This window comes from Diceros bicornis, chromosome 8 (assembly GCF_020826845.1).
Source record: "Diceros bicornis minor isolate mBicDic1 chromosome 8, mDicBic1.mat.cur, whole genome shotgun sequence".
Classification (NCBI taxonomy): domain Eukaryota; kingdom Metazoa; phylum Chordata; class Mammalia; order Perissodactyla; family Rhinocerotidae; genus Diceros; species Diceros bicornis.
The window spans coordinates 82,568,319-82,595,800 of record NC_080747.1 but is presented as its reverse complement, the minus strand read 5'-3'; the positions used below and the strand labels follow the sequence as shown (position 1 = coordinate 82,595,800).

The 27,482-nt window shown below is 42.6% G+C and overlaps 1 protein-coding gene and 1 long non-coding RNA gene across 3 annotated transcripts in view; one reads left to right on the top strand and one right to left on the bottom strand.

Annotated features, from left to right (window-relative positions):
- Window positions 1–903: 903 nt before the first annotated feature.
- Window positions 904–16,299, top strand: LOC131409820 (uncharacterized). 2 transcript variants are annotated; one of them, XR_009221027.1, is made up of 6 exons: window positions 904–3,284; window positions 3,503–3,597; window positions 7,633–8,014; window positions 9,247–9,415; window positions 15,045–15,181; window positions 15,829–16,299. It is a non-coding gene; the product is annotated as an uncharacterized LOC131409820 (long non-coding RNA). The 2 variants fall into 2 exon arrangements; XR_009221026.1 differs by having other exon boundaries at window positions 904–3,597.
- The window catches only part of DAPP1 (dual adaptor of phosphotyrosine and 3-phosphoinositides 1), a 48,648-nt gene continuing 26,014 nt past the window's right edge, over window positions 4,849–27,482 (bottom strand). Inside the window, exons 4-9 of the mRNA XM_058547572.1 lie at window positions 20,173–20,303; window positions 12,502–12,549; window positions 11,219–11,281; window positions 10,444–10,529; window positions 7,905–7,992; window positions 4,849–6,570 (exon numbers count right to left, since the gene is read on the bottom strand). Coding sequence (XP_058403555.1) covers window positions 6,502–6,570; window positions 7,905–7,992; window positions 10,444–10,529; window positions 11,219–11,281; window positions 12,502–12,549; window positions 20,173–20,303 — 485 coding nt within the window. The 3' untranslated portion in view covers window positions 4,849–6,501. The remainder of the gene's footprint in view (window positions 6,571–7,904; window positions 7,993–10,443; window positions 10,530–11,218; window positions 11,282–12,501; window positions 12,550–20,172; window positions 20,304–27,482) is intronic.

Below are 27,482 nucleotides of genomic sequence, written 5' to 3'. Positions count from 1 at the left end.
CAGCATGGCTTAACAAGCGGTGAGTCGGTGCACGCCCGGGATCCGAACCGGTGAACCCCGGGCCGCTGCAGCAGAGCGCGCGTCCTTAACCACTTGCGCCACCGGGCCAGCCCTGTTCCTTGTACTTTTTGAATTTTTAAATATTCAAATATAATAAAATTAAAAATTAAATAAAATCAGCAAACAACAAACTTTCTAATAAAATGGTGGTGAGGTATTTGGGGAAGAAAGTTTTACCAGTGTTCACCACAGAAACAGCCAACAGGATGCAGTCGTATTAGATTTATTTCAAGAACTGGTTCACATGATCGTGGGAACTGGTGAGTCCACAATCGCTAAGGCAGGCCAGAGGCTGGAGAATCTCGGGCTGGGGCTGAGGCTGCAGCCTGAAGGCAGTATTTCTTCCCTTTGGAAAGCTCAGTTTTGCTCTTAAGGCCTTTCAATTGATTGGATGAGGCCCATCCACTTTATGGAGGATAATCTCTTTTATTTGAATTCAGTGTATTAGATGTATTAAGCACATCTACAAAATACCTGCATAGCAACACCTAGATTCATGTTCGATTGAGTAATCGGGTAGCGTAGCGAAGTTGACGTGTAAAATGAACCTTTGCAGTCTACCCTTGTCAGTTGGGCACCAGTACACATCATCTTTTTTTTTTTTTTTGTGAGGAAGATCAGCCCTGAGCTGACATCCATGCCAATCCTCCTCTTTTTGCTGAGGAAGACCGGCCCTGAGCTAACATCTATTGCCAGTCCTCCTCCTTTTTCTCCCCAAAGCCCCAGTAGATAGTTGTATGTCATAGTTGCACATCCTTCTAGTTGCTGTATGTGAGACGCGGCCTCAGCGTGGCTGGACAAGCAGTGCGTCGGTGCACACCTGGGATCCGAACCCAAGCCACCAGTAGCGGAGCGCGCGCACTTAACCACTAAGCCACGGGGCTGGCCCCCAGTACACATCTTCTTAAACCATAGTTAATCTCCAATTAAAGACAATAACCAAGTTACACTTCTGTCTAACGTGATACAACTATCCTGCGTACACTGAGAACATGTCAACCCTTTCCCCAGAGAGGATGCAAAGTCCTTGGGTGATGTTCCCTTTTCTCCTTGATATACTGTAGCTTAAATACAGTAATGTAAGGTTAACCATTTTTAATACAGTTTATGTTAGATGATGAGAGGAAAGAAAAATATTTGCTTAATATGTGCGTGTCTAATATATACATACTTGTATATGTACACAAACATTCATAACAAAATAAGGAAGAAATATAATAATCACAGTCCTCATTTCTCCAACTGGGTATGTGGTTGTAGCTGATATTTATAACTACCTTACATTACCCATTCCATAGTCCCTCTGCCCTCAGCAAACAGCTCAGCTGGTCGTGGTTCTTTGCCTGGTGAGGTGACCCAAACCTTCATTTCTGAAGAATCTGAGCCATTAATTGTCTTGCCTGCACTGAATTTTGTAGTTTTCCATTGACTTTAGTCACAGAGCTTAACAGTACTAAGATCCCCTAGAGGATCTCCTGTGTTTTGGACATACTCTTTCTTACCTCCATTGTGCAGTAGCAGCCCAATTTCCCCTTAGCAATCAGGATCACTCACCCCAACCAGTACTGTAATTCCCTTCTTTGCCTATTGATTCAGAGGCATGAGGAGCCCAAAGTAGACACGTGGCAGTCCTAAAGTCCAGTGTAATAGAATCATGGTTGTATCCCCTGGTCGAGGCAATCCTCCCTTTGGAACAAAGACCTGTAGACCAGCGGAGCATAAGGATGTGGGGACAGGAAGCAAAAATTATGCCAGGAGGTCACTAGGGGTATATAGTGAGTGGTGCCATGCCCATTTCCACCCCCTTGATTCCTGGACCTGTGAATCCTGGCTATGGGAGAAATAGCACCATATATTGCATGTTGATTTAGAGCATATGTAGCCTCCTGGAAAACATTGCCCCAGCCCTCCAAGGAATTGCCACCTAGGTAGTGCTGTAACTGAGTCGTCAAAAGGCCATTCCACCATTCTGTCAAGCCAGCTGCTTCAGGACGATGGGGAACATGGTAAGACCAATGAATTCCACAAGCAATATAAGAAATACATTTCTTCCAAAATCCAAAGAGGCCCATTAGGCATTGTGCTTCTTTTTTGGTTGTGGAAGGGACTAGATGCAACAAGTTATCCTTTACCTTAGAAAAGATATCTTGACCTGTCCCACACCACTGGACCCCTCGAATTTCAGTGAAGTAGAAGGCCCCTGAATTTTTGCTAGATTTATTTCCCACTCAGACAAACAAATGTCTTACCAATAAATCTGGTGGTGTTGCTCCTTCTTGCTCATTAGGTCCAATCAGCACAATATCATCAAGGCAATGGACCAGTGTGATGTCTTGTGGAAGGAAAATGTGAACAAGGTCCATGTGGACTAAATTATGACATAGGGCTGCAGAACTGATACCCCTCTATGGTAGTGAAAGGTGTATTGCTGGCCTTGCCAGGTACAGCAGATTGCTTCTGGTGGTCTTCACCAATCGGTATCAAGAAGAAAACATTTGCCAGATAAATGGCTGCGTACCAGGTACCGGGGGATGTGTTAATTCGCTCAAGCAATGGAATCACATCTGGAACAGTAGCTGCAATTAGAGTCACCACCTGGTTAAGTTTGTGGGCTTCTTCTGTCCACTGTCCTTCTCCAAGATCCTTTTATCTTCTTCACAGGTCAAACAGGGCTGAATGAGGATGTGGAGGGACTCACCAGCCCTGCATCCTTCAAGTCCTTGATAATGGCACTCTGAAGCCCCTGCAGAAATGTGGTATTGCTTTTGGTTTACTATCTTCCCAGGTAGAGGCAGTTCCAGTAGCTTACATTTGTCCTTTCCCACCATAATAGCCCTCACTCCACAGGTCAGAAAACCAATGTGAGTGTTTTGCCAGTTGCTGAGTATGTCTATACCAATTATGCATTCTGGAATGGGGGAAATAACCACAGGTTCAGGAACCCACCAGACTCACTTCTCTAGTTCCATCCTTGCTTCTGCTGTGGAAAATCCAGTCCCTCTCAACTCCCTTCCACATATTTCTGGGCACCCTCAGAGAACCCTTTACATGTAAGTACTCCTGAAACCAGTTTTCACAATCACTACACGGCACCTGACCATTTCATTTGCTATTGTTCTCTCTGGGATGAGCTCTGCCCCTCAAACCCTGGCTCAACTGCTGCTGCTGACTGAGAACGTGGGTGCCAGAGGCTGCTGAAGGCTAAGGGCACCATCTTGCCAGCTGTGAGTGTGACACAATTTACTGTCTCAATGTCTGCCCTTGAGACCGTAGTGAAACAGTTTCTTTAGATTTTGCTGAGGGGCTGAATAACAGACAAGAATGTGCTCAGAACCACCCTTTCCCTATAATGGTGTCCATAATCCATCAATAAAACATCAGCACCTCAACCTCTCTACCTTCAGGGGAACTCTTTCTCAAGAAGGCTCTTGGTTTCTTTTAGCTGCCAGTCCACTAGACCAGAGCTGCTCAATACGTGGTCCACAAACTGGGCTGTTCTGTCAGCAGTATGTGACAAGGTCAACACAGAAACTCAGAGTAAGTGTTTAAAAACTTACGGTTTCACGTAATAACTTTATGTCTGTAGAACCCGATAATAAAAAATGAGATTATGATGTTTGTATTTTTTACTTCATTTTTCTAATAATTTATTTTTATTGGATTTTACAAAATTCCAGTCTGTCATAGATCAGAAATTTAAAAAACGAAAATCTGGTCCTTCGCTACAGATGATTTAGGAAACTCTGCTTCACACCATGCCCAGACAGCCTGAATCTGTACTGAGCAGAGCGTAGGCTCACGCCTGGAACTCTGCGATACAGCGGACTTGGCTGGGAAGAGTTTGCCAACAATATGGGTTTTCTGCAGCCAACCTGAAGTGGTAGAGAGGGAGCAAAGTAGGACTGATGTTCACCCTGTAATAGTTCTCTTGCTTTCTGCCTGAAACAACGACACAGTATAACTTCCTGACCCTCAGACCCAGCGTGTGTGTGAGGTGAGGACCGAAGAGCCCACTCTCCTGCATCCCACGTGGGTGGGAAGAGAAAGGCTCTGGCCCACTGAGTGTTCAGACCGCCAGTGGCTCTGGAATAGGGGGCAGGTTGCCCTCAGAGGCTGTAATAGCCATCCACACCATGGGGGTCACTTCCCTGGTCTAGAGGGCGCAGTGCTTCTGTGGGGCATGACATTCCCAGGGGGAATTCTGAGAATAGCTGCTAATCCTTTGGCTGCGTCTTAAGAGATACTTCCTTATGATAAGCACACAGGGCCTGACACACACCCCACTGGCTATTGTCTCAAACAACCCCATTCTGATCTGCCATTGGCACAAAACATCCTCCGTCGTCTTGGACTTGGAGAAATAGCGGAGGGCCCTTCACCAGGCTCCTTGCAGGAGGTGAAATCATGACCACTTTTCAGGGCTGCTGAGAGCAGGTCTAGCATCTAGCATAGTACTAATTACACAGTGGGTATATGTTAGCTTGCCCTTTTCTCAAAAGCTCGAGAAAATGGCTTTATCCTCGCTGAAGCACACTCTCCATCGTATAGCTTTGCGTGCCTCACTTGTTGTATTCATCTTATTTACTTCTATACATCATCATGTATGTGTTTATTATCTTTTCCACATCCAACTAAGAGCTCCTTAAGGACTATATCTTCAACTCTGAATCCCTCTTAGCTCATAGTCTAACCAAAGTGGATCTTTGTTGCTATTTATGATATTAATTGGTTCTATTTCTTTTAAAGTAGAGATATTAAAAATATATTTTAATAGAAAAATAGTACAGGCACAGAAAAATCATGCTCTTTTTAATAAACATAACCAAAGAATATAAATAAACATGCTATATTTTACAAAAAGTAAAAACAATATTACCTACACAAAGAAACACCTTTGGTTCTGAGAAAACAACACATAAAAGCACACATCTCAGTGAGGATCCGTTTGTAACCTCTTACTTGGCAAACTGGACACAATAATTATTTGTTTTATCCCATATGATACAAACATTACAAAATACATTACAAACCTTGTGGAAAAACACAAAACTATAATGTCATTTCTGAGTCCTAGATGTTTAAATAACAGAAGAACTTGATTTAAGAAGGTAAGCCTTTGCACTGCAAGAGCAGCGTTCCGTCACAGCTTTGCACCGTAATCTTTCCATTTTGGGGTTCGTCCTCCCTTTTATCTCCCTTCAAACCTCAGTCTAAAAAAGCAGTATGAATAAAGATAATAGAAAGAGTTAGAATCTATTCATGAGCTCCAGATGCCAGGATCTCATTCTCCTGTTTCCATCCCCTTACTCTGGTTTGAAAAGGCTGTGCGCCAAACGCGTCATTATACACTGCATGTGCATTTAGTGTTGCTCCCTCAACTGGCAGCAGAAGTTGCTCCTGAATAAGATGCAGGTGTTCAGCGTCTCAGTGCAAAGTGGTTCTTACTTCTCGTGGGCCGACCCTACTGCTCGCTCCGGGAGAGGATTGTTCTAACACACTCTCCTTGAGAAGTCTTTTTCAGGCTGTTTGGGGAAATGTTGGCTGAAGATAACTTAGTGCTTACAAGTGCTCTATTATTGTTATAGTTATAATAATAATTACTATTATAGTTATGATTAGAGTTATAATAATAATTATTATTAAACTACAAGTTATCTACTACTTTATTACTCTTCCTTGATTTATGTTTTCTCACACTTAAAACATTTCCCCCAAAATGATTAAAAGAGATGTTTTTTAGATTGTGCCTTCCTTTGTCTTTATCATCCTACTCAGTTGCTCATGGGACATTTAGTTCTCACAGGTTTATCATTAGAAGGGCAGGAAGGACCCACTAGATTTCTGAGCCTTCTACAAAGAGAAAATAAAATGAAATACAAAAAAATAAATGGAAAACAAACATTTTCCATTTTAGTTTTGGAAATTGTTTTGTTTTGTTATATAAAGGATAAAAAAAGCAAAAACAACCACTGTCCCCCGATCTTTGATGTTTGCTGTCTCGATATACTTTCTGAAGATGCAGCCTAAGGCTCAAAGTGTACAGCTGTTTCCTTCCTGATTGACAGCACAACCTGGCTGTCAGACGAGCTGACCATGACACAGAGTGGGACTCCTCCAGGTAATGTCAACCGGCTTGAGGACCGCAGTGAGGGAAAACAGAATCCCTCTGTCTGACACTGTCTGTTCTGAGAGTGAGAACACCCGGTGCCATCAGAACAATGATTGCTGGTATTCTCAAGGAGATGACAACGTCCCGCGGGGCTGCAGTTTTCCGTGAGTCAGCAAATGTGGTGTGTTCTGAAAGGTCCAAATCAGCATCTGCTTTTGATTTGTTTGTAAAGAAAAATCCTTAGTCAGCTTGGCTGGAGCCTGCTACGGATCACAGCGTGAGGGAACAGTCCACGCTGCTCCTGGGCCGGGGCACCCCTTGTGGAGAAAGGTCTATTTAAAGATGAATGACCGGGATCGGATGGTGCCTTCCCCTTGGTCGAGCTGTTTTCTTATTTGAGACTGTAATGAACCACACATACGTGTGTATTTATTATTGAGTTAATGAACTCTGGCTTTTAACAAATATTAAATAAAGCATGCTGATTATTAAGGAAACTATGCAACCATAAATTATCACATGCCCCCACCACCACTCAAGTTTCAATCTGGTTTTTTTTTTGTTTTGCATTTTTCTCTAGAGAAATATTTTGAGTAGTTACTAAAACATGTACAAATTGGGAATTGGCCTAACACAGTAATCCATAAAATGCAATAATACTCTTCAATGAATCAAAATGAAGACATAGATCTAAATTTACTGATATGGAAAGATGTTCATAGTATATTGTTAAGTGGAGTGAGCAGGTAAAGAACCCTAGAGAATGATTAAATTTTGTTTTTAAATATTTATTTGCCCAAGGAGAAGACTGAAATTGTGTGCATTTGATATATTTTTACCTTAATTTTTCTATAATGATTATAGGTCACTTGCATATTTATGAAATAAAAAGAATAAAAAATTGATTCATATCTGAGCAAAGGTTTCATATGGCAAAGTATTTCCCATTGAATATCAAACACATTGGAACTGTCTCTAAATGAGTGATACAGAATATTTATTTGGATTTCAACAGAAAAGACAACAAAGAGCAAAAGTCCCAATATCTAGAAAGGAATATTCAACAAGATTCTATATATAAGCTAATTTCATAAAAAATATATACAAAAAATTGTTTACGTTTGAAAACATTCAGAGTTTCAAGATGGTATCTATAGGAAATTTTGGAAAGCTTTAAGGACATGTTCTTGCCTAACAACTCACTGATTTGCAAATAGATACAAAAAATGTATGATACTGGTAAATTTTAATAAGCACTACATCTTCCCGCTGGGAGGTACATAGAAAGCAGATAAAGTAAACCACCTTTTGTTCTTGAACTGCACAAAGTAACATTTACACTGGAAACTAAGCCAAGTTCCACTAGCAAGCTTCCTTCTCTGACAATTTAAAAGGATTTTCCACTATAGAAATATGTCAGCTTTCCTCTGTCTGACCTTCTGGTCCCAAATGTCCTGCTCCAGGCAAAATTGGACCAACCTGCACACTTAAAGGAAGACGGGTAGCCACTCGGGCGCGAGGCCAAGGCTCTGGGGCTGAGACTCCAGCAGTTCCGTCCTTTCTCTTTTACCCCTGTCTCCACCTCGTCCATGCCCCAGAAGAACGAACAGACTATTCTACAAGCCTGTAAGTAGACAGCCCATTGATTCCCTGGGATAGTCTGACTCTTTCAGTAGAAATATGTTTGAAATCATCAACATGTTATTTCCAGGTACTAGGCAGCCAGAAGACTCACCAATTTCCAGCGTAATATCTTGATCCACTCATCAGCTTCTACTCCTGTCTTTGCACAGAGATAAAATGTCCTGAATGGAAATACCAAGCTGATAAGACAAAAGAAAGAATGTAAGATATTCCAGATGGTTAGTTGAATATATATTAGTTGAACACTAATTAGAGTATTTCAAGGGAAAAAAGAATTGACAAAGAGGCTGGGGACGCAACTTGCAGAACTGGTCTATGCAGAGCTATTCCTGCCAGCACACTGCAGAAACGTCAGGAAGTTGTAGATTCATATTGCCGTTACAGGCCAGATTTACATTTTTTAATGAGAATTCAAAGAAGAAAAAAACATGTCCAGGACATCCCCAGCTCCTTTCGTTGCTCGTGTCTTAGACTGAATACGACATTTATGTGTTTATGCAGCTGATCTGTCAAATGACTCAGAAACTGTGCTGTGATTCGAAGAAGCAGCAAGACAGATGAGAGAGAGTTTACTAAGGAGCTCATTTGTGTTCGTGTGCCTCAATGAGGACAACGCTTCCCTCTGTGGATGGAGGCAGCTTTAACTACTCAGGACAGAAGAAAAGAATAAAACTTCTCAACTATTCATTTTGCCCACTTCTAGCCATGAGTTAGTCGGTGCTGGAGGGAAGATGGGCTTTCCTACTGGCACGAAAGATGTGTTCTGGGAATGTGGTCACTCTCCATTTGACTGTCTCTGGCTGCAGAGTGAAAATCATTTGAGTAACGAGGTCAGCTCAGCTGACATCTTGCGCATACTTCCTGTCTTTACAGTTGGGATGCAAAATACTAAACATCTTTTTCGCTTTCATGAAAAAAGGCAAGTCATGAACTGAAGTTCGGACACCTTTCTATATCCTAAAGCCTATGCAGCATATTTTGTTTAGACCAGTAGTTAGTGTTGAATAGGCAGGCGAAAAGTCCCTGTGCACAGAGGGTAAACCTGATGTGAGGTCCGGTTGAGGGGTGGGTGGACGGGGGGGCAGGGAGGGATACTGTGTACACACTGTACAGAGCTGGTTTCTGGAATTCTCATTGTTTGGTACTCCCCGTGGGAGACATTATTAATTGCCTATTAGTACAGATAATTTTTTCCTTTCTTCTTGCTAACAGAACCCCAGGCAATAAATTACAATTAGTTGAAGCCAATTATGATCATTCTAGTACCCTTTTCCAGCTTCCCCCACTGCCAGCGATGGCCATGGGACCCAGTGTTGGCCAATGAGATATGAGGGGAAATCTGACAGCAGAGTTTCTGGGAAAAGGTCTGCTTCCCTGATAAAAAGTGGACAGACAGGGCTGATGCCATGCCTCCATCTTTCTTCATGACTTAGATGAAAACATGGAGCCTAAAGCAGGAGCAGCCTTCTTGGCCTCTGGAGTGGCAGACATGAGGAGAAGGCCCAGAGCACTGTGCAGACAGTGGACCTGACCTTGTCAAGGCAGCTACCTGCCTCCTGCTTGTCTTCGTATGAGAAATATAAACCCCTGTGGGCTCATTTGGTACGTTTATGTGAATTTAAAAAAGATGTCCATTATTGGTTGATATTATAGAATTAACATTAATTTCCTTAGAGGTGATAATGGTATTGTAGTTCTACAGGTGATATTTCTATTCTTAGGAGATGCGCATTCAAGTATTTGGGGTAAAGTGCCATAATGTCTGCAACTTCCTTTCAACTGGTTCAGGGAAAAAGTGAATAGAGACAAAGCGAATATGGCCAATATTAACAATTGACGCATCTAAGTGAGAGGAATATGGGCATGAGTTTTTCAACTTTTGTAAGATTGAAAAAGATTAGGGGCCGGCCAGGTGGTGCAAGCTGTTAAGTGCGCGTGCTCAGCTTCAGTGGCCTGAGGTTCACAGGTTCGGATCCCAGGCACACACCAACACACTGCTTCTCAAGCCATGCTGTGGCGGCGTCCCACATAAAGTGGAGGAAGATGGGCACGGATGTTAGCTCAGGGCCGATCTTCCTCAGCAAATGGGCATTGGATGTTAGCTTGGGGCTGATGGAAGGGAGAGAGGGAGGGAGGAAGTAAGGAAAAAACTTTAAAATAAATGTTGATGGGAAATAAGATACTTCTTTCTCAAGACACTTTACTTCTCCCAGTTAGAAAATTGTCATGATACATTGATTACGTTAGAACAAAACACTTTTGTGCCATCTGCCAGAAATTGTCATAACAATACAAATCACCCATCGTTAGAGTCAACCAAGTTTTAATTAAATCTGAGGAAAAAACTCCAAAGGAATAAAGCTGTTCAAGATGTGAATGGCACCTCTTATGTGTATCATACTTGTGCAGTGCACAACCTAAACAATTGTACCCAGCAGACCTGCCTATTTGTTTAAGCCACTTTAAATGAGGCATTATGTCACACTTAGCTGAAATCCCTCTTAATATATATGCCCTGTGTGATGTTAAATACGTGTCCCTGAGATCAAAACATTTGTACACATTTCTCAGCTAAAATAAATGTCTGGCAAGAAGACTTTTAAAAACATTTTCTTTATAAAACAACTTACCAAAAACAGTTTACTCTTTCCTGTGAATAATCAAATTGTACAGCCGAACATTCCGTTAAGTCTAGGATCCGAATTGGTTCTGGTGACTTAAAAAAAAAAAAGCAACCTATGTCATTATAGAAAAACATACAGTCTGTTCATCACTTGATCCCCTAACACATCTTCCACTATGTGCAACTGGCAGTTTTACTTTCACTAAGGGGACAGACAATAAAAAACTTCACTAAGGGAGGTCATACACTCCTGATCTGGGAATTGGCCTATCATGAAACTGGGCATTAAGAAGAGACAGATCTACTCGTTTAAATTGGCTGGAGATGGATTGTAACTCATGAAAGGGAGCCATATTTTTCTCTCATGTTTTTAAACTTCTACTTTCTCAGAAATTTTGTATAGAGCAAGGGAGAAGAAATAAGATAGTTTTAAATTGGCTTAATGAAATGGGCATGGCAAAAGGACATGTTTTTAATAAAGGGGGAGATTGCCACAAGAGACAGTTAACACCTGTGGCAAGAGGACAATTCCGTTGCTCTAAACAGAGGCAGTGCTGTGCCTGGGGACCTGCTCTCGCGGGCCTACAGGGAAGTCTCCGCGACACACACCTCGTCTCTGCACAAGAACTCGGTTGCTGTCAGGAGTCAAGAACTCACGTCTCCAATCATTTACTGGGTGTTGTAGGTGCTCCTAAGGAAAACCTCAGGGATTTGAAAGGCAGATGTTCCTTTCATCTAGAGAGCTGATTTTTATGTGGAAAATATATTATCCTGTTTCTCACCATCTGGTCTTTGAAGTACTTCAGTTCATTCCTGTGTAAAGTGAACCATCTTGTTTTCCAGGTCTGAGAAAAAAGATAATTAAAACACATAGGTTTTGAGTACAGGAATGCAATATTTGAACTAGACAATTTCCTTTTGTTTTAAAAGTGTCTAAAAGATTAGGTACAATAAAATATTCTTGTGGTGGCATTAAAATAACTCCATGCATTAAGCTCATAATGAAGGCAGAGATATCATTAACATATTTACACAAATAAAAAGAAATAGTCTATCATAAACATGCAAGGTGATTCATAGCAAACCATTAAAATTGCCATCTCATTAACTCTATAGTTAGATTAGATGTCATTTTTGGAGCACCTATTGCAGCTTACATACTATCCCTGGACGTTTATATATCTTATAGCTAATCCTCATACAATGCACCAAATATCGTTATTCTTGTTTTACAAATAAGCAAATTGAGGGTTAGGAACGTCCAAGCACATCATATTCTAAACCTTGCCTAAGAATTCCGTGGCACTGGTGGCAAAAACTATTGTTCCCCACTGTGTCCTTCTGATTTACTAACCCTGGATAGAAGCTTAATCTTATCCTGGGTGGCAATGTACCCACTTAAAAGAAGTCACAGAGGATTTGAAAATAAATATGCTATAAATATGAGGATTTCCCATCCTTAGGGAGCATCCAGTCTAGTAGGGACACAAATAACTAAATATTGTGGTTGAATTCAAGCAGGCTGGTACCCGTGAGGGTCTTCTTGGCACATTAACATGAAATTGAGTAACTTGACAGGTACAGTCACATAAATGGGGGACAGTTGGATACCCTGGACTAGTGAAGTCCTTAATTGTGTTTTCTTTGGGACTTTATAACATAGTTACGTAAGTGCCAGTGATATTTTTGGCCTATTTTTAGATAAAGATTTTATATAATTTTGACTTCTTTCTTGTTAAAAAAAAAAGAAAAAAGGAAAGAAGAATTCTATATTGAACTTGCTATTTTCATCCTCGATCGTTCCATTAACAAGACTGAATGTTTCCGTGGGTATTACCTGTAGGCTACTCTCACACATTTGGCTTTGCCAAAGAATAGTCAAGTGATTTTGCAGAATTTTGACCAACATGAGCCATAAAAATCAACTCTTGAAAAAAGCAAAAATTATAACTGGGTCAAAATGAGTAGCCAATTATGCTTTAAAAAGAGTGTCACGGTGCGAATTGAGTCTCTGGGACGTGTCCTCTCTCTCCGTGTCTGGCGCCGGCAAAGACGTGCCCCTTACCTTCACCAGGCCGCCCTGCTTGGTGAGGTACCCTTCCTTGGTGCCCAGCTGAAAGAGGAAGAAGCACAGGTGAAGCCCAGACTATCCCAACATGACGGCTGTCTTTCTGTTTCTGTCCTATTTAAAGTGAAACGTTTTAAAGTGAAACGTTTGTCTGCCTTTGCCCTTGAAACAACCGCCTTTCATTCTTCCCCTGGGCCCCTGCAAATCCTCGCTGTTGTGAGACTGTTTTCAGATGGCCCGGTCTAGGGTAATTCTATAGCAACAGGCAGCAACTGAAAGACTCTCTTCTGACTGGAATTAGCAATCTGCAAACAATAAACCATGTCACATCACTTCTAAAAGTCAGTGTTGGGCAAACCGTGTCCCGTGGATCCCACCACAGGGGCCTTCCACACATCAGGGCCTTCCACACATCAACACGCACAGCACTGACACTGGGGCAACGTATCTGGGGAACTCTGGATGAAGCAAAGTAAACGGATTTCTTGACTTCAGGGCTTCGCAGAGTGTTGGTGTCATGCTGGTATGCTTTGTGAATTTTTAAGAAGGAACCTTAGAAACAGCATTTCCAATATTTATTTTATCACATAATCCTCCCCATCCCACCCCTTCTTTTTCACAGACCATCTCTTGAGACCCATATTCCACGGGACAGACTTTCAGGAGAGCAGATTTATTTACACTTGATTTATCCAAAAGAGATTTGAAGTGAGAATGAGTTATTTCTTAACTCACATATCATTAATTCAAGGGTAACAACAATATCACACACTTAGCTGGCACCTATGAAATGTAAGGAACAGAGGGGAGCTGTGTAAAAAGAAATTTTCATAAAACAAGGACCCTACGATGACGAAATTTATAATTTCAGAAATTTCTGAAGAAATTGAATTCCTGGTAGGAGATTTTGTTCTATTATCATATCATAATATATCTCGTATTAGTAAAAAAAAAAAAAAGAATAAAAACTGGGAAGTGACTTGGTTGGCATCAAGGTTCTTTTTTTTTTTTTTTTTTGTGAGGAGATCAGCCCTGAGCTAACATTCGCCAATCCTCCTCTTTTTTTTTTTTTTTTTTTTTTTGCTGAGGAAGACGGCCCTGGGCTAACATCGGTGCCCATCTTCCTCCACTTTATATGGGACGCCGCCACAGCATGGCTTACCAAGCAGTGCGTCGGTGCGCGCCCGGGATCCGAACCAGCGAACCCCGGGCCGCCGCAGCGGAGCGCGCGCACTTAACCGCTTGCGCCACCGGGCCGGCCCCGGCATCAAGGTTCTTTTTATGGGAGTTTCCAGAGCATTTATTTCTGAGATGAATTCTCCCTCCCAAATAAAAGGAGGAACAGCCACCACCACAGTAAAAAGAGTTGAAGCAAGAAATAATATACACCCACTTCTCTAAAGTTCTTCTGGCGTTAAACTAAGGATGAACTTCCCAGGTGTTCATTTAAAGAACGTTAAACAATATTAGTGAATTTGATATCGAATAATCAGTTTGATTTATTTTGACGTTAAAAGAAATTGAACTGACTCAGTTGAGTTTAGGTATTATATTAAGGAAATGGCAAGAATTGATATTTTGGGTTGTTGTAGGTTAACATCTGCGGAGGCAAAATAATAAGGGTAAAGTGTTACATAGAAGACCTGGAGAGAGTTATTCATTGAACTCAAACTAAGGAATGATGTTACCAACTCCATCTTACCTTCATCCAAACAATATACTATAAATCGGCTATTTGTCTAACGTTGTGATAGATAAGCAGGAGGCTGCAGAGGGAAGAGCTGAGAATATTAATTTTATTCATGGTTTCAGGAGGTAAAAAAGGAAGTAAATATGTATAGATTTAGCTTTAAAAAAATCTATGGTCTGTAACAGGAAAGATGTTTATGAGAGCCCCAAATTGGAAACAACCTAAATATTAAAAAATAAAGAGTTAGCTTTCCTACCATCCTCCCACCCTGCCTGCCTACCTTCCTTCAATTCAGTCACAGGCCCCCGGGTGGGGTGGAGCGAGGCCGCCTCAGCGAGCGTGCGCTGGGCGCTTGGGGGATCTAGCACAGGGTGGGACCCCAGCAGGGCACAGAGAGCGGCCCTATGGACCACGGCAGGGACAGCAGCTGGTGTGAGGAGTCGAAGCCTGGCAGGGTCAGGAGGGCTTCCCTCCGAGGGGGTGGAGGCGGCAACCAGTGCAGTTTCAGAGCCAAGTCAGGCTTGGTGGGCATCTCTGGTGGGGGTGGGAGTGACAGTGGCCAGGCAGTGGTGTTCCCGACAATTGGAGATTGATCAACACATAAGTAAATGTATTGAAGATAATGGGATCCATATTCCTCACTGTGGGGAAAGGGAGTTACAAATATGAAGAGGGAAAACACTAGAAGGAGCCTTGTGGTATTGGATTAGGACTGGAGGTATCAGTGTGAACCTGCAGGTAGACAAAAAGATAATATGTGATAGATTGAAATAAAAATTAATAGACGTCGACATGTATATGCACATATGTGTATACACACATATTTTCCCTATCTCTGTTCTCTGAGCAGGCTGAGAGTGATGTTCTGATAACAATCAGCATGTGGTACCCAGATCTTGATTTCTAAAGTACCACTCTCCAGAAAAAAAGAACAAAATTTCTTGGAGAAATAGCTGATTCTGGAGCGGGATGCAAGGAAAGTTCAAGGTAAGCCTGGAATATTCTGCTGTACCAGAAAGGAAGGAAATTCTCAAAGAATTATGAGGCTTTATGGACACAGAAGTCACCTTACAAGGGCTCTTACTGGCCAAATCTGGGAAATTTTGAAGGATGAAAATACATAAGATAGTCATGATTATAACCCATTGATATAAAAATAAATAATAGATAAATTCGGAGAATAAAAAGCTTTCCTTAGAGTAAAATAACAACCAATAAATGTAAAAGGAGTAAGAGAATCACAGAATCACCATTTAGCAACAATAATAGTAATAATTAAAATAGCCAAGAAATATCAATGAATGCTAAAATTGAGGGATAAAAGTTTAATGAGGAACAGGATATTTGCTTAGTCTCAAATAACTTCCCATCACATCATATTTATTAATAACAAAGGGAATAAAGTGATCTTAGTGTGGAAAATCTGGCAGTCACCGATTAATCAAGTAATCGAGCACTCTGTACCAGGACAAACTGAAATCGTGTTCCACCTGGGAGGATGCAGGGAGAAGCGTAAAGCATCACTTTTGTGGTATTTCTGCCAAAAATGCAAAACTTGAGTCTAAACACAAGGCGATGTCAGACAAATCAAAGTTGAGGAACAGTTCACAAAATGACTAGCCCTTAATTTTCAGAAGTGTCAAAGTCATGACATCAAGGAAAACTTGACCAAGTGTTCCAGAGAGAAGACTCGAGAGGTCGGACAAGTCAGTGCAGCCCATGACTGCGGATGGGATCCTCGTGCTGCTCTAAAGGACCTTGTGAGGAAAACCAGTGACACCTGAATGAGATCTGTGGCTGCGATGGTGGTGCTGTATCAATGGTAATTTCCTAATCTGAATGGCTCTATATGGTCATGGGGGCGAATGTCCTTGTGTGTAGGAAATACACACTGAAGTATTTGAGTGATGGGACATCGTGTTGGCAATTTACTCTGAAATGGCTCAGGAACAAACAAATTTCTTTGTACTGTTCTTGCAATTTTTCTGTAACTTTGAAATTATTTAAAATAAAAAATAGCATGTAAAAACATAATAGAGGATTAACTAAATTATGACACATCCAAATTATGGAATATTAAGGAATTTGTTTTAATAATGTTTTAGAAGACTATATAATGACACAGAAGATGTTCACAATATATAATTAATTAAACAAGCAGATTGCAACTCTATTTACAATGAGCTCATTGTATATATTCATATATATTAAATGTATATTTATTCAAGAAAAAAGACTAGAAGGAGAGACACCACAATGTTAACTGTGAGAAGTGCTTCAAAGACAAAATACTGGAAGAGGCCGTCTTGCAAGGGTGGTGTCCCAGAAGAAGAACTATAAAATGTGTTAAAGAGATAACAGAATAGAGAGGGAAAGATGTTCCAGAAGCAAAGGAAACAGAAACTTTAGAAGGAGAGAGTTGTTAAAAATGCTGTATTTCACAAAAGGGAAGCTAAGAAAGCTAATATTTTAGATAGGACCCATTCTACGTCAGGCACTTGAATTCTATCATCTGACTTAATCTCTACCAACATAGCTAGTTGGTATTTCACACTTCCCAGGTCCGAAACAGAACTGCTCTGTCCCCTCCCGGGACGCCGTCCCCTTGCTGTCTGAGCCATCCGCTCACTGGCAGGAGGGCTCAGTCCATGGCTCTTTCGTTCACTGACTACATTCAATCCATCAGTAAGTCTTGCCTCTTCTTCTTTCAAGACACGTCCTGAAGTTGGCCAGTTCTCGTCCCTTCCGCGGGTTCTAACTACCAGTGCTTATGTGCGCCCCCCCCCCCGCCCCCCCAGTTTCAGCCACCACCACCTCTCACCTGGACTGCGGTAACAGCCTCCTGCCTGGGCTCCTTGCCTCCAGCTTTGCCCCCACTCCATTTTCCACTTAGTAGTGAGAATGATCTTTTTAAAAATTTAAACACTTAAACATAAAATTATGCTACTCAAAAGTCGTGTGCTTTCCCGTCAGCACTCAGAACGGAGGTGAACCCTGGGCCTTGCGTACGAGGCCTTTCGCGTTGTCCGAAGCAGGCACACCTGGCGTTGGGCAGGCCGACTCCTCACTGTATGGCAGCATACTCGCCCTCCACGACCCCCGCCCCTTGCTGGGAACAGTTCTCTGGGGGGTCCCTCGTGTTTCCGTTTGTCTTCCGAGCAAGGCACCGACAGCCCTTTGTTCCAGACCAATTTTTACAACATGTTTATATAGCCAACAGCCTTAGAAATAGTGTCTCCCTTCAGAGGACAAGGCGGGCAGCCAGCGGTCCTCTCCCCTGCAGCCCCACACTGGCGCCACTGGCTTGCGAGGAGGGTCAAGTCTCCGGCTCTTCACGGTTCTCGACAGCCACTAACGCCAGTCCTGCCCCAAAGCCTTGTGACAACTAGAACATCCACAGACTTCCAAACGTAGTGGAAGTACTACGTCTTTCTTTTCATGACGTAGTACTGTCTGGTTTTATATTACTATGCTGATTATTGTCTGTGATGCCCTCGCTGGAATGTGAGCTCAATGAGGGCAGAGCCTCTGCCTAATTTACCGCCCACCACCAGTGCTTAAAACAGCCCTGAGCGTATGGTAGGCACTTGAAACAAAGTTTGTCAAATAAATGAACTAGTTAAATGTCATCCTATCTCAGGAACTCAACTCGATGTTGTTTATAAAATATATAAATAGTAATTCCCCCAAATGCAGTTGCTGAAGGATGGCAAACAGTTTTACACAAGTTTCTACATGTCTGGGCAACAGGACATCTATTTTCATTTTCACTTCAAGCAAGAAGTTCTTTTTCCTGTAAATAGGACTTAATTCTCTTCCTCTGTGGCCAGAGCTTGTGCAAGAACTGCATCCCGGAAAGAGCAGACAGAAGTCTGGGAGCCCTCAGAGCCCAGGGTGGGGTGAAGGCGCAGTCTCCTGTGGGCTCTGGGGCTAACAGAGAAGGCTGAGAACTCTCGTGCTCAGGGAGTGACAAGAGCATTCTGATCAGACGAGCACTGTGTCCCCGTAGCCTGCTCAGCTATCAGTCATTCCTTGGTGAGGAGTAATGACAGACAGAATCCACTAGAGAACCTTCATAGTTTTCTGTCTATATTAATGCACAACATACTTCATGGGCTTTGCTATATATAGTGTGAGTGCAGTCATTCTCAACCAGTCACTCAGCACAGTTTTAAAAGCTCCATTATCCAGAACCTTCTGTGTATGGTCATAATTAGATACTTAGGCAGATGAATCCATCTGATACCTGGAGCGAGCAAAGAAGGGAAGTCATAAGGCTTCCAGAATTTGGTCTAAAGAGGTCTATTTCTACCTAAGTACGCTACATCTCATGCTCACACCAACTCTACAAAGTCGGTGTCACTTGCATTTACTTTTGATAAAGGACACACGCGGTGGGGTGTGGTTCACTGAGCTGAGAGGAGAGGTTTAGGGGACGTGTAACAGGAGGGCGAGAAGTTCAACTGAGAGTGCAGATGGAGGAGAAGTTGAAGAGATTGGTGCGGGGTGGGGAAGCACAGACAGGACAGTCATGAAGGGTCGGTCCGCTGGGAAACAGAGAATTGGTTAGAGTGTGGGTCTTGATTTGTTCTTTGGTCTGTTCTGACTTGGGACTATTTATTGTCTTGCTTCCCTAAATTTCTCTAGTTCTGAGGTCTGATGCTTCCTCCTCCAACTCCAACAAAGCTAAAATAATTCTCTCAACCAATTTCCAGGATTTTTGTTTTTGAGTAATGTAGCACAGTAACAGAAATGTAAATGTCATGAACCTGGGTAGGCTGTGAAGTTACAAAGACGAGCTGGTTCCTGTCCTGAGTTGTGTCCGCCGTTGGGGAGGGCAGACACACGTGCGGGTAGTTAGCCTCCAGCGTGACGATCCCAGAAGAAAGGCAAGCAGAGGGTACTTGGGAGCACAGAAGTGGGGCATTTTACAGGGAGCCAGGAGGGGTCCAGGAAGGCTTCCTGGAAGATATTGATCCCTGACACAAGTCTTAAAGGATGAGGGGAAGCAGTGGTGGGAGCGTTCCAGGTGATGCAGGGAGCACAGCCTGAGAAATGCACGTTGACAGAGGCAGGTTCCGCAGTGTGAGCGTGAGAGCAGCTGGAGGTGAGGCCAGAGAGGCCAGAGGGGCCAGGTGGCCGAGAAGACAATGGGCTCCACGGAAGGTCAAGCAGGGAGGTCACGTGGCAAATATGCTTGTTGAGAAAGGTCTCTCTGGTAGCAGGGTAGAAAAAGTACTCCAGAGACAGAAAGGTCACGCATGTTTTAATATAATTTGTAGCCGAATATCTTCAAGTGGTTATTTTTCAAGTGTAATGGTTGCTGTCTAGAATTAGTTCTTGATATGGCACTTGCGTGTTGTCCAGATGTCTTATACCAGGAGGATTCGGCAAACAAGGAAGAGAAAAAGAATAGAGGAGCCTCGAGCATAAGGAAGGGAAGAGGGTGCTGGCGAGGAATCTTCGCAGAGCCACAGCTCACAGAACAAACAGAAATGGACTCAGGAGCACGAGAGTCCTGGTTGGGCTGACCCTTCATTCAGTGAGGGGAAAAATAACATCCTGAGGGTTTATAGGAAAGGTGGAGAATATTTTTCTTCTGTAGACAGTTGAAATATAAAAGAAAATATTTTTCTTCATTGGAGAAACTTGTCGAAGAATAACAGTGTAGCCAACTATGTGAACTTAAACATCTCTTGCCCACTCTACCATGAACTTGTTTGGCTAGGTAAGGATGGAGATTTAACTGCCATTTTCTAAGTATTTAAAATCCTATCACAATCATGTATTTTTTTACGATTTTCCCTGGACCAGATGAACTGAGTGATAGGCGTCAAACTTTACATTCCTGTCCAGGTGTTATATCCCAAGTTAGAATTTTTATGTGAACAAACACACTTTAAAAAGGGTATAACTCGTATTGCACGTTACCACTCTTAGCTAGTGAGAGAGCTGTGCTCAGATTGACGGCCACTTACGGAAGGCGCAGTGGGCACCAGGTCATCTTCTGTTCTTCCTGTCTGCATTGCTGTGTGAACCCGGACGGATTCATAGATGGAAGGTTCCTCCACTTTTCGTGGATAGGGATGTTTCAGAACAATCAGAGTGCCTGAATGAAGACAGAAAAACACAGTCAAATGGTCTCCCCAGAAAGAAGGTCTAAACACTAACCACCAGGTAGCTGCCACTAGACTAAGTCTCGTGTTGCACATGCATTCACCTGCTCCTTTTCTCAGCCTGTATCAAGTACCAACCGTGTGCCAGACACTGGAGATGTAAAATCACGAGATGAGTTCCGGCCTCGTGGTGCTCAGACAGAACTAGCAATAGGTATCCCTGAATGGACAGTCACTGAAATGAACAGGGTGATGGGACCAATGTCAGTGATGTGAACGAGCATGCTGGTGGCACCCGGGGACCCTGAAGAACCCTTCTATGGACACTCAGAAAAGCTTTCATAGATATGGCGACATTGATCTAGACCTTAAGCAATAACGGGAAGTTTTCCAGGTAGGCTTTACGAAAACCATGAAAACAAAACCCAGCAAATGCCCTGGGGTATAGGAGGGTTTAGTCCACTGCCCTTCTTTCTTACTGGTTTCAGAACAAACTTGTAACAAATCAGTGGATCTCAAAGCAGGACTCGCAGCGTTCTCCCCACAGTCTCCTAGCACCCGATTCACAAACTAAACTAAACGAGGCCTTTGCTTATCTTAAGTGGACATGGTGTGAACAGGCTGGTGCCCATGTGTGACTGCCTTCACTTCCATCTGGGGGAGAGAGTCCAGGCAGGAAAAGGGCTCAGTCCAGGGGCCGGGCTTGGGGGCCTGGGCACGTCACTCAGACGGCTGAGAGCAGTTCTGACTCAACACTTCTGACATTTCTCCCTTCTGTATCCTTCCTTTCGCCAATCAGTCTAGAAACCTTGACTACAAAAAAGTAAGCTAAGGTTTTTTTCCCTCCTTGCCATGGCTTCTTGCTTTTTATTTTACTAGAGTCTTTTATACGGCAGGCCCCGGATTGTACCAGACACCAGGGAGATGTAAAGAATTCAGTAATTCACTCAGCAAAGATTTACTGAGCTCTGCTATGTGCCAGGCACTTGTCTAGGCTCTGGGAGACCAAAGCAAACAAAGAAGGTATAGCATCTGCTTTTACAGTGTAGGAGACATAAAACATCTGAAGCAATACAGTATGCCAGGTGGGAGAAGTGTCATGAAAGCTAGCAGCGCAAGGTGCAAGAAGGGAAAGCAGAAAGGGTGGGGCTGGGAGCAGGTAGTATTCTATGTGGGTGATCAGGGGAGACATTTGCAAGATTACAGAAAGAATGGACCTTAAAGTGGAGTAAGAGAGAGACAATGAGGAAGGAGAAGTACCTCCACTGCAGTCAAAAAACCCTTAATAATAATGATAAACCTACAAATGAAACAAAACCTTTCTACCGGGTCTGAGTGCGCACTATGTACTAACTGTGAAAACAGAGCTGTGGCTTCTGGTACCTGGGCCCGGATAACACACTGCTGTGAAGTGGAGAGCAGCGTTGAGAAAAGCCCAGAGAGGGTCTGTGGTCTCAGCCCCGGAGAAGGCTGGGGGCCTCTGGCCTCATCCTCTTTCTGCATCCCATTCATGTCGGTAGCATTGGGATCAGAATGAAAAATGGCTTTGCAGATACCGGAAGCCCGGTCCTGCTCCTGTGCATTGCCCGTGCTCTTTTGTGAACACGACCCTTTCAGGAGAACAGACCCAGTCATATTGGGACGAGGGGCCGGTTACAGTTTTACAGTCACAACGAAAGCAGCGACGACTGAATCAAGAGCAGCCGTTGTGCAGGCTCAGGGGCTGTGTGAACACAGTTGCAGCATGGCAGACGCTGCAGTCACCGGGCATCACTGGAGGAGCCACCCTGCCGCTCAGTCCCCACTGGCCCTGGACGGCCACGCTAAGCTCTGTTTCCTCCTCTGACAAGTGAGAGGGCCTGCCCTCTCTTCACCAGGCTGTCTCAAGCGCCAAATCAAAAGGTTTGTGAAAGGGTTGTAAAAATCTTAGATGATGTTATGCTTTGATATAGAGTATTTTTAAATCCTTAAGTGAAATTCCAACGATCTCATCTTTGAGAACGTGGATTTTAAAATGTTAAGTTAAAAAACACATGTGTAACGTTCTGCTAAGACTAAAATGGCAGCGGTCTAGTCATTACTGGCTACAGTGCTAAGTAAATCGGTGCCTCTTAAACACTCCCCTCTGACAGGGGAGGAGAGGGAGACTGGAGCCTAGGGCTCAAAGCAGCTCACAAATTAGAAAAAATTTGAAATCTTGTGTTTTATCTTCAAAGTTGATGCTAAATTTTCATCCTATTCCATATGCTTAATATGAAAATAATGTTTTAAATGCTGATCTAGGAAGATGCACCTAGTCTCGCCTCTGTCTTTGCACGTACAACCAGGCACACCCCTCCTGGTACTAGTTTCCTGCCACTGTAACAAATTGCCACAAACTCCGTGACTCAACTCAAATTTATTATCTTACAGCTCTGGAGGTCAGAAGTCTGAAATGGGTCTCACTGGGCTAAAACCAAGGTGTTAGCGGGGCTGCTTTCCTTCTGGAGTCTCTAGGGAAGAATCCATTCCTTGGCCTTTTCTAGCTTCTAGATGCTGCCTGCATTCCTTGACTGGTGGTCCCTTCCTCCATCTTCAAAGACAGCAACAGCGGGTCAAGTCCTTCTCATGCTGCCCTCTCTCTGGTTCTCTCTCTTCCACCTCCGTCTTTCCCTTGTAAGGACCCTTGTGATTACAACGGGCCCACCTGGACGATCCAGGCTACTCTCCCCATCCCAAAGTCAGTTGATTAGTAATCTTAATTCTGTCTGCAGACTTAATCTCTCTTGCCACATGACATACCATACTCATAGGTCTGGGGAAAGATGAGGTCATCTTTGGGGGGCCATTATCATGACCACCACAGTGTCCATCCCTGGGAGATAAGCATAGCCATAGGCAGGGGCCAGGTATGCTGCCGTGTAACAATCTCTGGGCAGGGGGGTGGAGTGGGGGGGTGTGATTGCTGCCTGAGCTGCAGTGCTGTAACCACTTGGTATTATAAAGCCATTGCCTTTCCAGCACGTGCGTTTCCAAACCCGGTGAGCCCTTCAGAGCAGGTATGGTGCCAAGTTTATCTTTCTATTCCCACCTCCTGATAGAGTTTCTGAAATAATGAAGTCTCGATGAATGAATGAATGAATGAATGAATGGGTGCCACAGTAATTCAGGTTTAAGGCAGGAAAGAGCCTGGGATGGACCAGCCTCCCAGGTCCACACCCACCCTGGCCTGGGGCAAGGACAGAACAACAACTTCAAGTACACTCGCCAAATCTCCATGGGGGGCCCAAATTCTGTCTCGAGAACCTCTTCTAAAATTTAACCAACAAAAGCTAAACTGAGATAAATGACATTGAGTCAATCAGGAAAGTAGAAATGACTGTAGATTAGTTTTAATTAGCAATACCATGAATGAGGCTAGACTGAGTGGTGGAATGAAGAAAATGACAAACTACTTGTAAAATGATAACTCCCACTGATAAAAATCTGGTCTCCTAAAAAAAAACAGGGCTCCTTAGCTGATCATTCTGCCCAAGAAAGGGCCAATACATAGACTCCTTGGCACAGCTGCTAGGCGTCAAAATTATTTCCCCTTCTGTAGAGACTGTCCCACCCTCATACACAGAGGGAGATCCCCACAGACCTGACCCTCCCCTGCAAACACCTCACCTGGCCCACACTCACTGGACTTGCTTCCCGGGGGATCTACTTAGTTATTTCTCTAAGTGGACAGAAGGGCCACTAACTTCAGTTTCTGAACTACATAAGAAAGACTGCTGTTTCCTGCCTTTGACATGAAACCTGGTTTCAGAAGCGCTCGGGGGAGGTGCATTTTTGAGGTGGTCAGAGCAGGACTGGGGCAGGCGTTTCGGTTTACTTTGGCTGAGCTGTGACTTACAGGACACCCACTCTGTAATGGGATGAGGTTGCGTTGGAGGGGTCCTGATCTTGGATTCCAGCAGGAATTCAGAGAAAGAATAAGAACAGTCTCAGGCCTCAGGCCTTTATTTGTTGTCTGAAATAGAGTGTAGCGCAGGGCACTCGTAGCTTCTGAACTGGAAACTTCCGTTTAGAACATTCATTTTAAGCACTAAAGCTAGTGCTTACCCATCAGGTTTCCCACATAGACGGTAAGATGTTTGAGGGCGAGGATGATAGCTGGTTCATCACTGTATTGTCAGTGGCTAACAGTGTCCAGCTCACAGCTGGCACTCAATGTATATTTGTTAAATTAAATTAAAATAAGATCACATCCATCCATGTTTCCTTATTGCCCTCAGGTTCAGAAAACAAGCTTTACAACGGGCTTATGCATGGTGAGTTCCTCTCTCTCCTTCTGCCAATAGGAAGTAGCTTTCTAAGGGGGTTTATGGGAATATTCAAGATCTTTCTCCTTTCTTCTTTGCAACCTGCTCTGCAAATGGATTTAACCATCATAAAATGGTGCTGGTGAAACCATGTTCATTTACATACAAAGGGGCTTTACTATTCCATTTCCAGTCTCACAGGGAGAAAGATACTGAGGTAGGAGAAGCAGTTAGCCAGGGCAGGAGAAGATTCTGCTAAAATATCGAAGTCAAGTCAGGCCACTCTTTTTGGAGTACCCACTTGATTCTACCTGTCATATGAATTCACCATGGAACTGGCTTAAAATTTGAAGAAGACATCATATACATTTGATAAATAGAAATTCGGTTGTCCCTAAATTAACTCTTCATGATATACCCCAAAATGTACCGCTCTTGTGTATAAAATGATGAAATGAATTACCATAAAAGGGCTTCATTAAATAACAATAATGATTATTTATGCCGTGCCAAGACTCATTCTAAATGTCTTACATGCCTAATCCCATTCAATCTTCACAGCAAGTCATGAACTATTAAGGTGTGAACTATTATACTATCAGCTCAATTTCATAAGATGGTGAAAGTGAAGCTCAGAGATGTGACATAACCTGACTGAGGACGCAGCTGGTGAATGGCGGAGACTGCAGTTGACCTGGGAGTTCGTGTGTTTACTCATTATACCACATGTTATTCTCAGCCTTGGTGTGGTCACCACCATGGAAACTCTCTATGGCATGTGAAATGTTGTACTTGATCTATTCTGGGCAAGAGATCATATTTATAAGCCAAAATATGAAGAAATGGATTCTTTAGGAGGAAAGGAAATGTGAGTTTTTGCCTCAACCTTTCTCACCAGGTCTCATTTTCTTCATTTGTGAAGGAGAAATTAAATGGTCTCTGAGCTGCCTTCCCATTCTAACAGTCTGTGAATCTAGTTAAACAGGCTGGCTCAACTGAGGGGCAAGAAATACTGGGACACTTAGGAACCAAATGTGGGTCCTGTTTCCTGTCAACGTACGATATTCACTTGAAATACTTTACCCTTGATGTCATTTTGTCTTTGCGTCTCATTTTCCTCTTCCTCCACCTTCTCATTTAAACTTCAAATTTGATTTTACCTTATTGTATTCACATAGGCTTTTTTATATGTCTCCTGAGAGACATGAATGAGATGGGCCTACATACTTGGGGGATGTTTTCTAATCAGCCTTTTTATGTTTTAAGATTTGTCTAGTATAATTTTTCAAATGGCAATTCATGTAAATAAAATAAGAACAGCAATAAATACAAAGACAGAAGTTCAAATTGATTCACATTCTGTAGAACAATGGCTTCACATCACATACCAAAAATATTATTATAGACTTTGTGGAAGAGACAGAGGGACAGGACCGAAAAACGTATTGTAGCCCTGCTGCATCCCACAAACACTCTATTCCACCAGTGTGGCAAGGACTCTTCCCACCCCATCCATTTATGGCCATGCTGTGCTGTGGCAGTACTGTCCGCAGTGTCACTCAGAGGCCAATGTCAGAGGACAGCAAGATGAATGGGAAGCACCTATGCTTCAGACTAGGATGGCCTGGATTCCAGTCTCAGCTCTGATGTTTCCTAGTTGTGCAAACTTGGTCAAGTAACTTAAATTCTCTGAGTTTTGATTTCCTTATTTGAAAATGGGCCCACGTTATACATTGCTGTGGGTGGTTCAGAAGATTAAATAATAATTTGATAAATGTGAAAACATCAAATAGAATGCCTGGAACTCAGTAAATACTCCACAAATGTTGGTTTCATTCTCTTTCTTGCCTGCTTTTTTCCTTTTCAAACACACCTCATTACAAACAAGAAAATTTATATTTTTTGCAAACATAAACTAAAGAAGTGATTCCTGGTTGTGGTTTGGCAAAATTCCAATTATTTTCAGCAACATCACACAATTCTCAAATTAAAATTAATTTTAACTTAATTGTTTTAAAATGCCACTTGAGTAAAATGGCTGGTATCACAAAATAAAATAATAATAACTGTAGCAACTAGCAAGAGGTTGGGAATCCCCACATTAAAACAAAAAGAGAAGTGGAAATATGACATTTACGAAAGAACCAGATAGGATCTTCAAAACTGGGAGCCAATGACTATAAAGGGTAAACACAGCCACCACACTTGACTTACATCACGATTTTTCATGCTGGTGAGATGATTAAAGTCACAACACAGTAATTCTCATGATAAATCGTGTATGACAATTTCACATACAAAAGTATTGCAATAGAAACAAAAGGTAATTTCTGTTCCAGTAATATTTGGACATTTACGTATAAAGATAAATGTTGTCTACATTTTCAAGACAATATGTATGAAACTTAGCTAATTGTAAGAGGATACAGTAAAAATTAATAATGGACCAAATATCCACACTAATAAAAAAAAGTCTCAAATTTCCAAGTCTACTGGAGTTGAATTTAGAAGCCATGTACAAATATGAAGAGAAGTTTTAGATAACGTCTTACGATTACAAATGAAAGGCAAATTCTGAATTTATTCATTACTGAGCATACATACAACACAAAGTTATTTCAAGTTATGCTTTGTATCAACTTCAGAAGTAAAGATCAACTGTCAGAACCTCACTGGCAGCAGTGTTGCCACGAGGGCTGCGATGCAGGCGTTGGTAATGGGACACCCAGCATGTAATGCTGTCGATCATTATTAGCATTTATTCTTTTAGGTGCTGGGACATATCAGAAAACAAAACTGAAAAAATCCTTCTCTCATAGAGTTTACATACTAGTGCAAAGAATTTTTTTTTTGTGTGTGTGTGAGGATGATCAGCCCGGTGCTAAC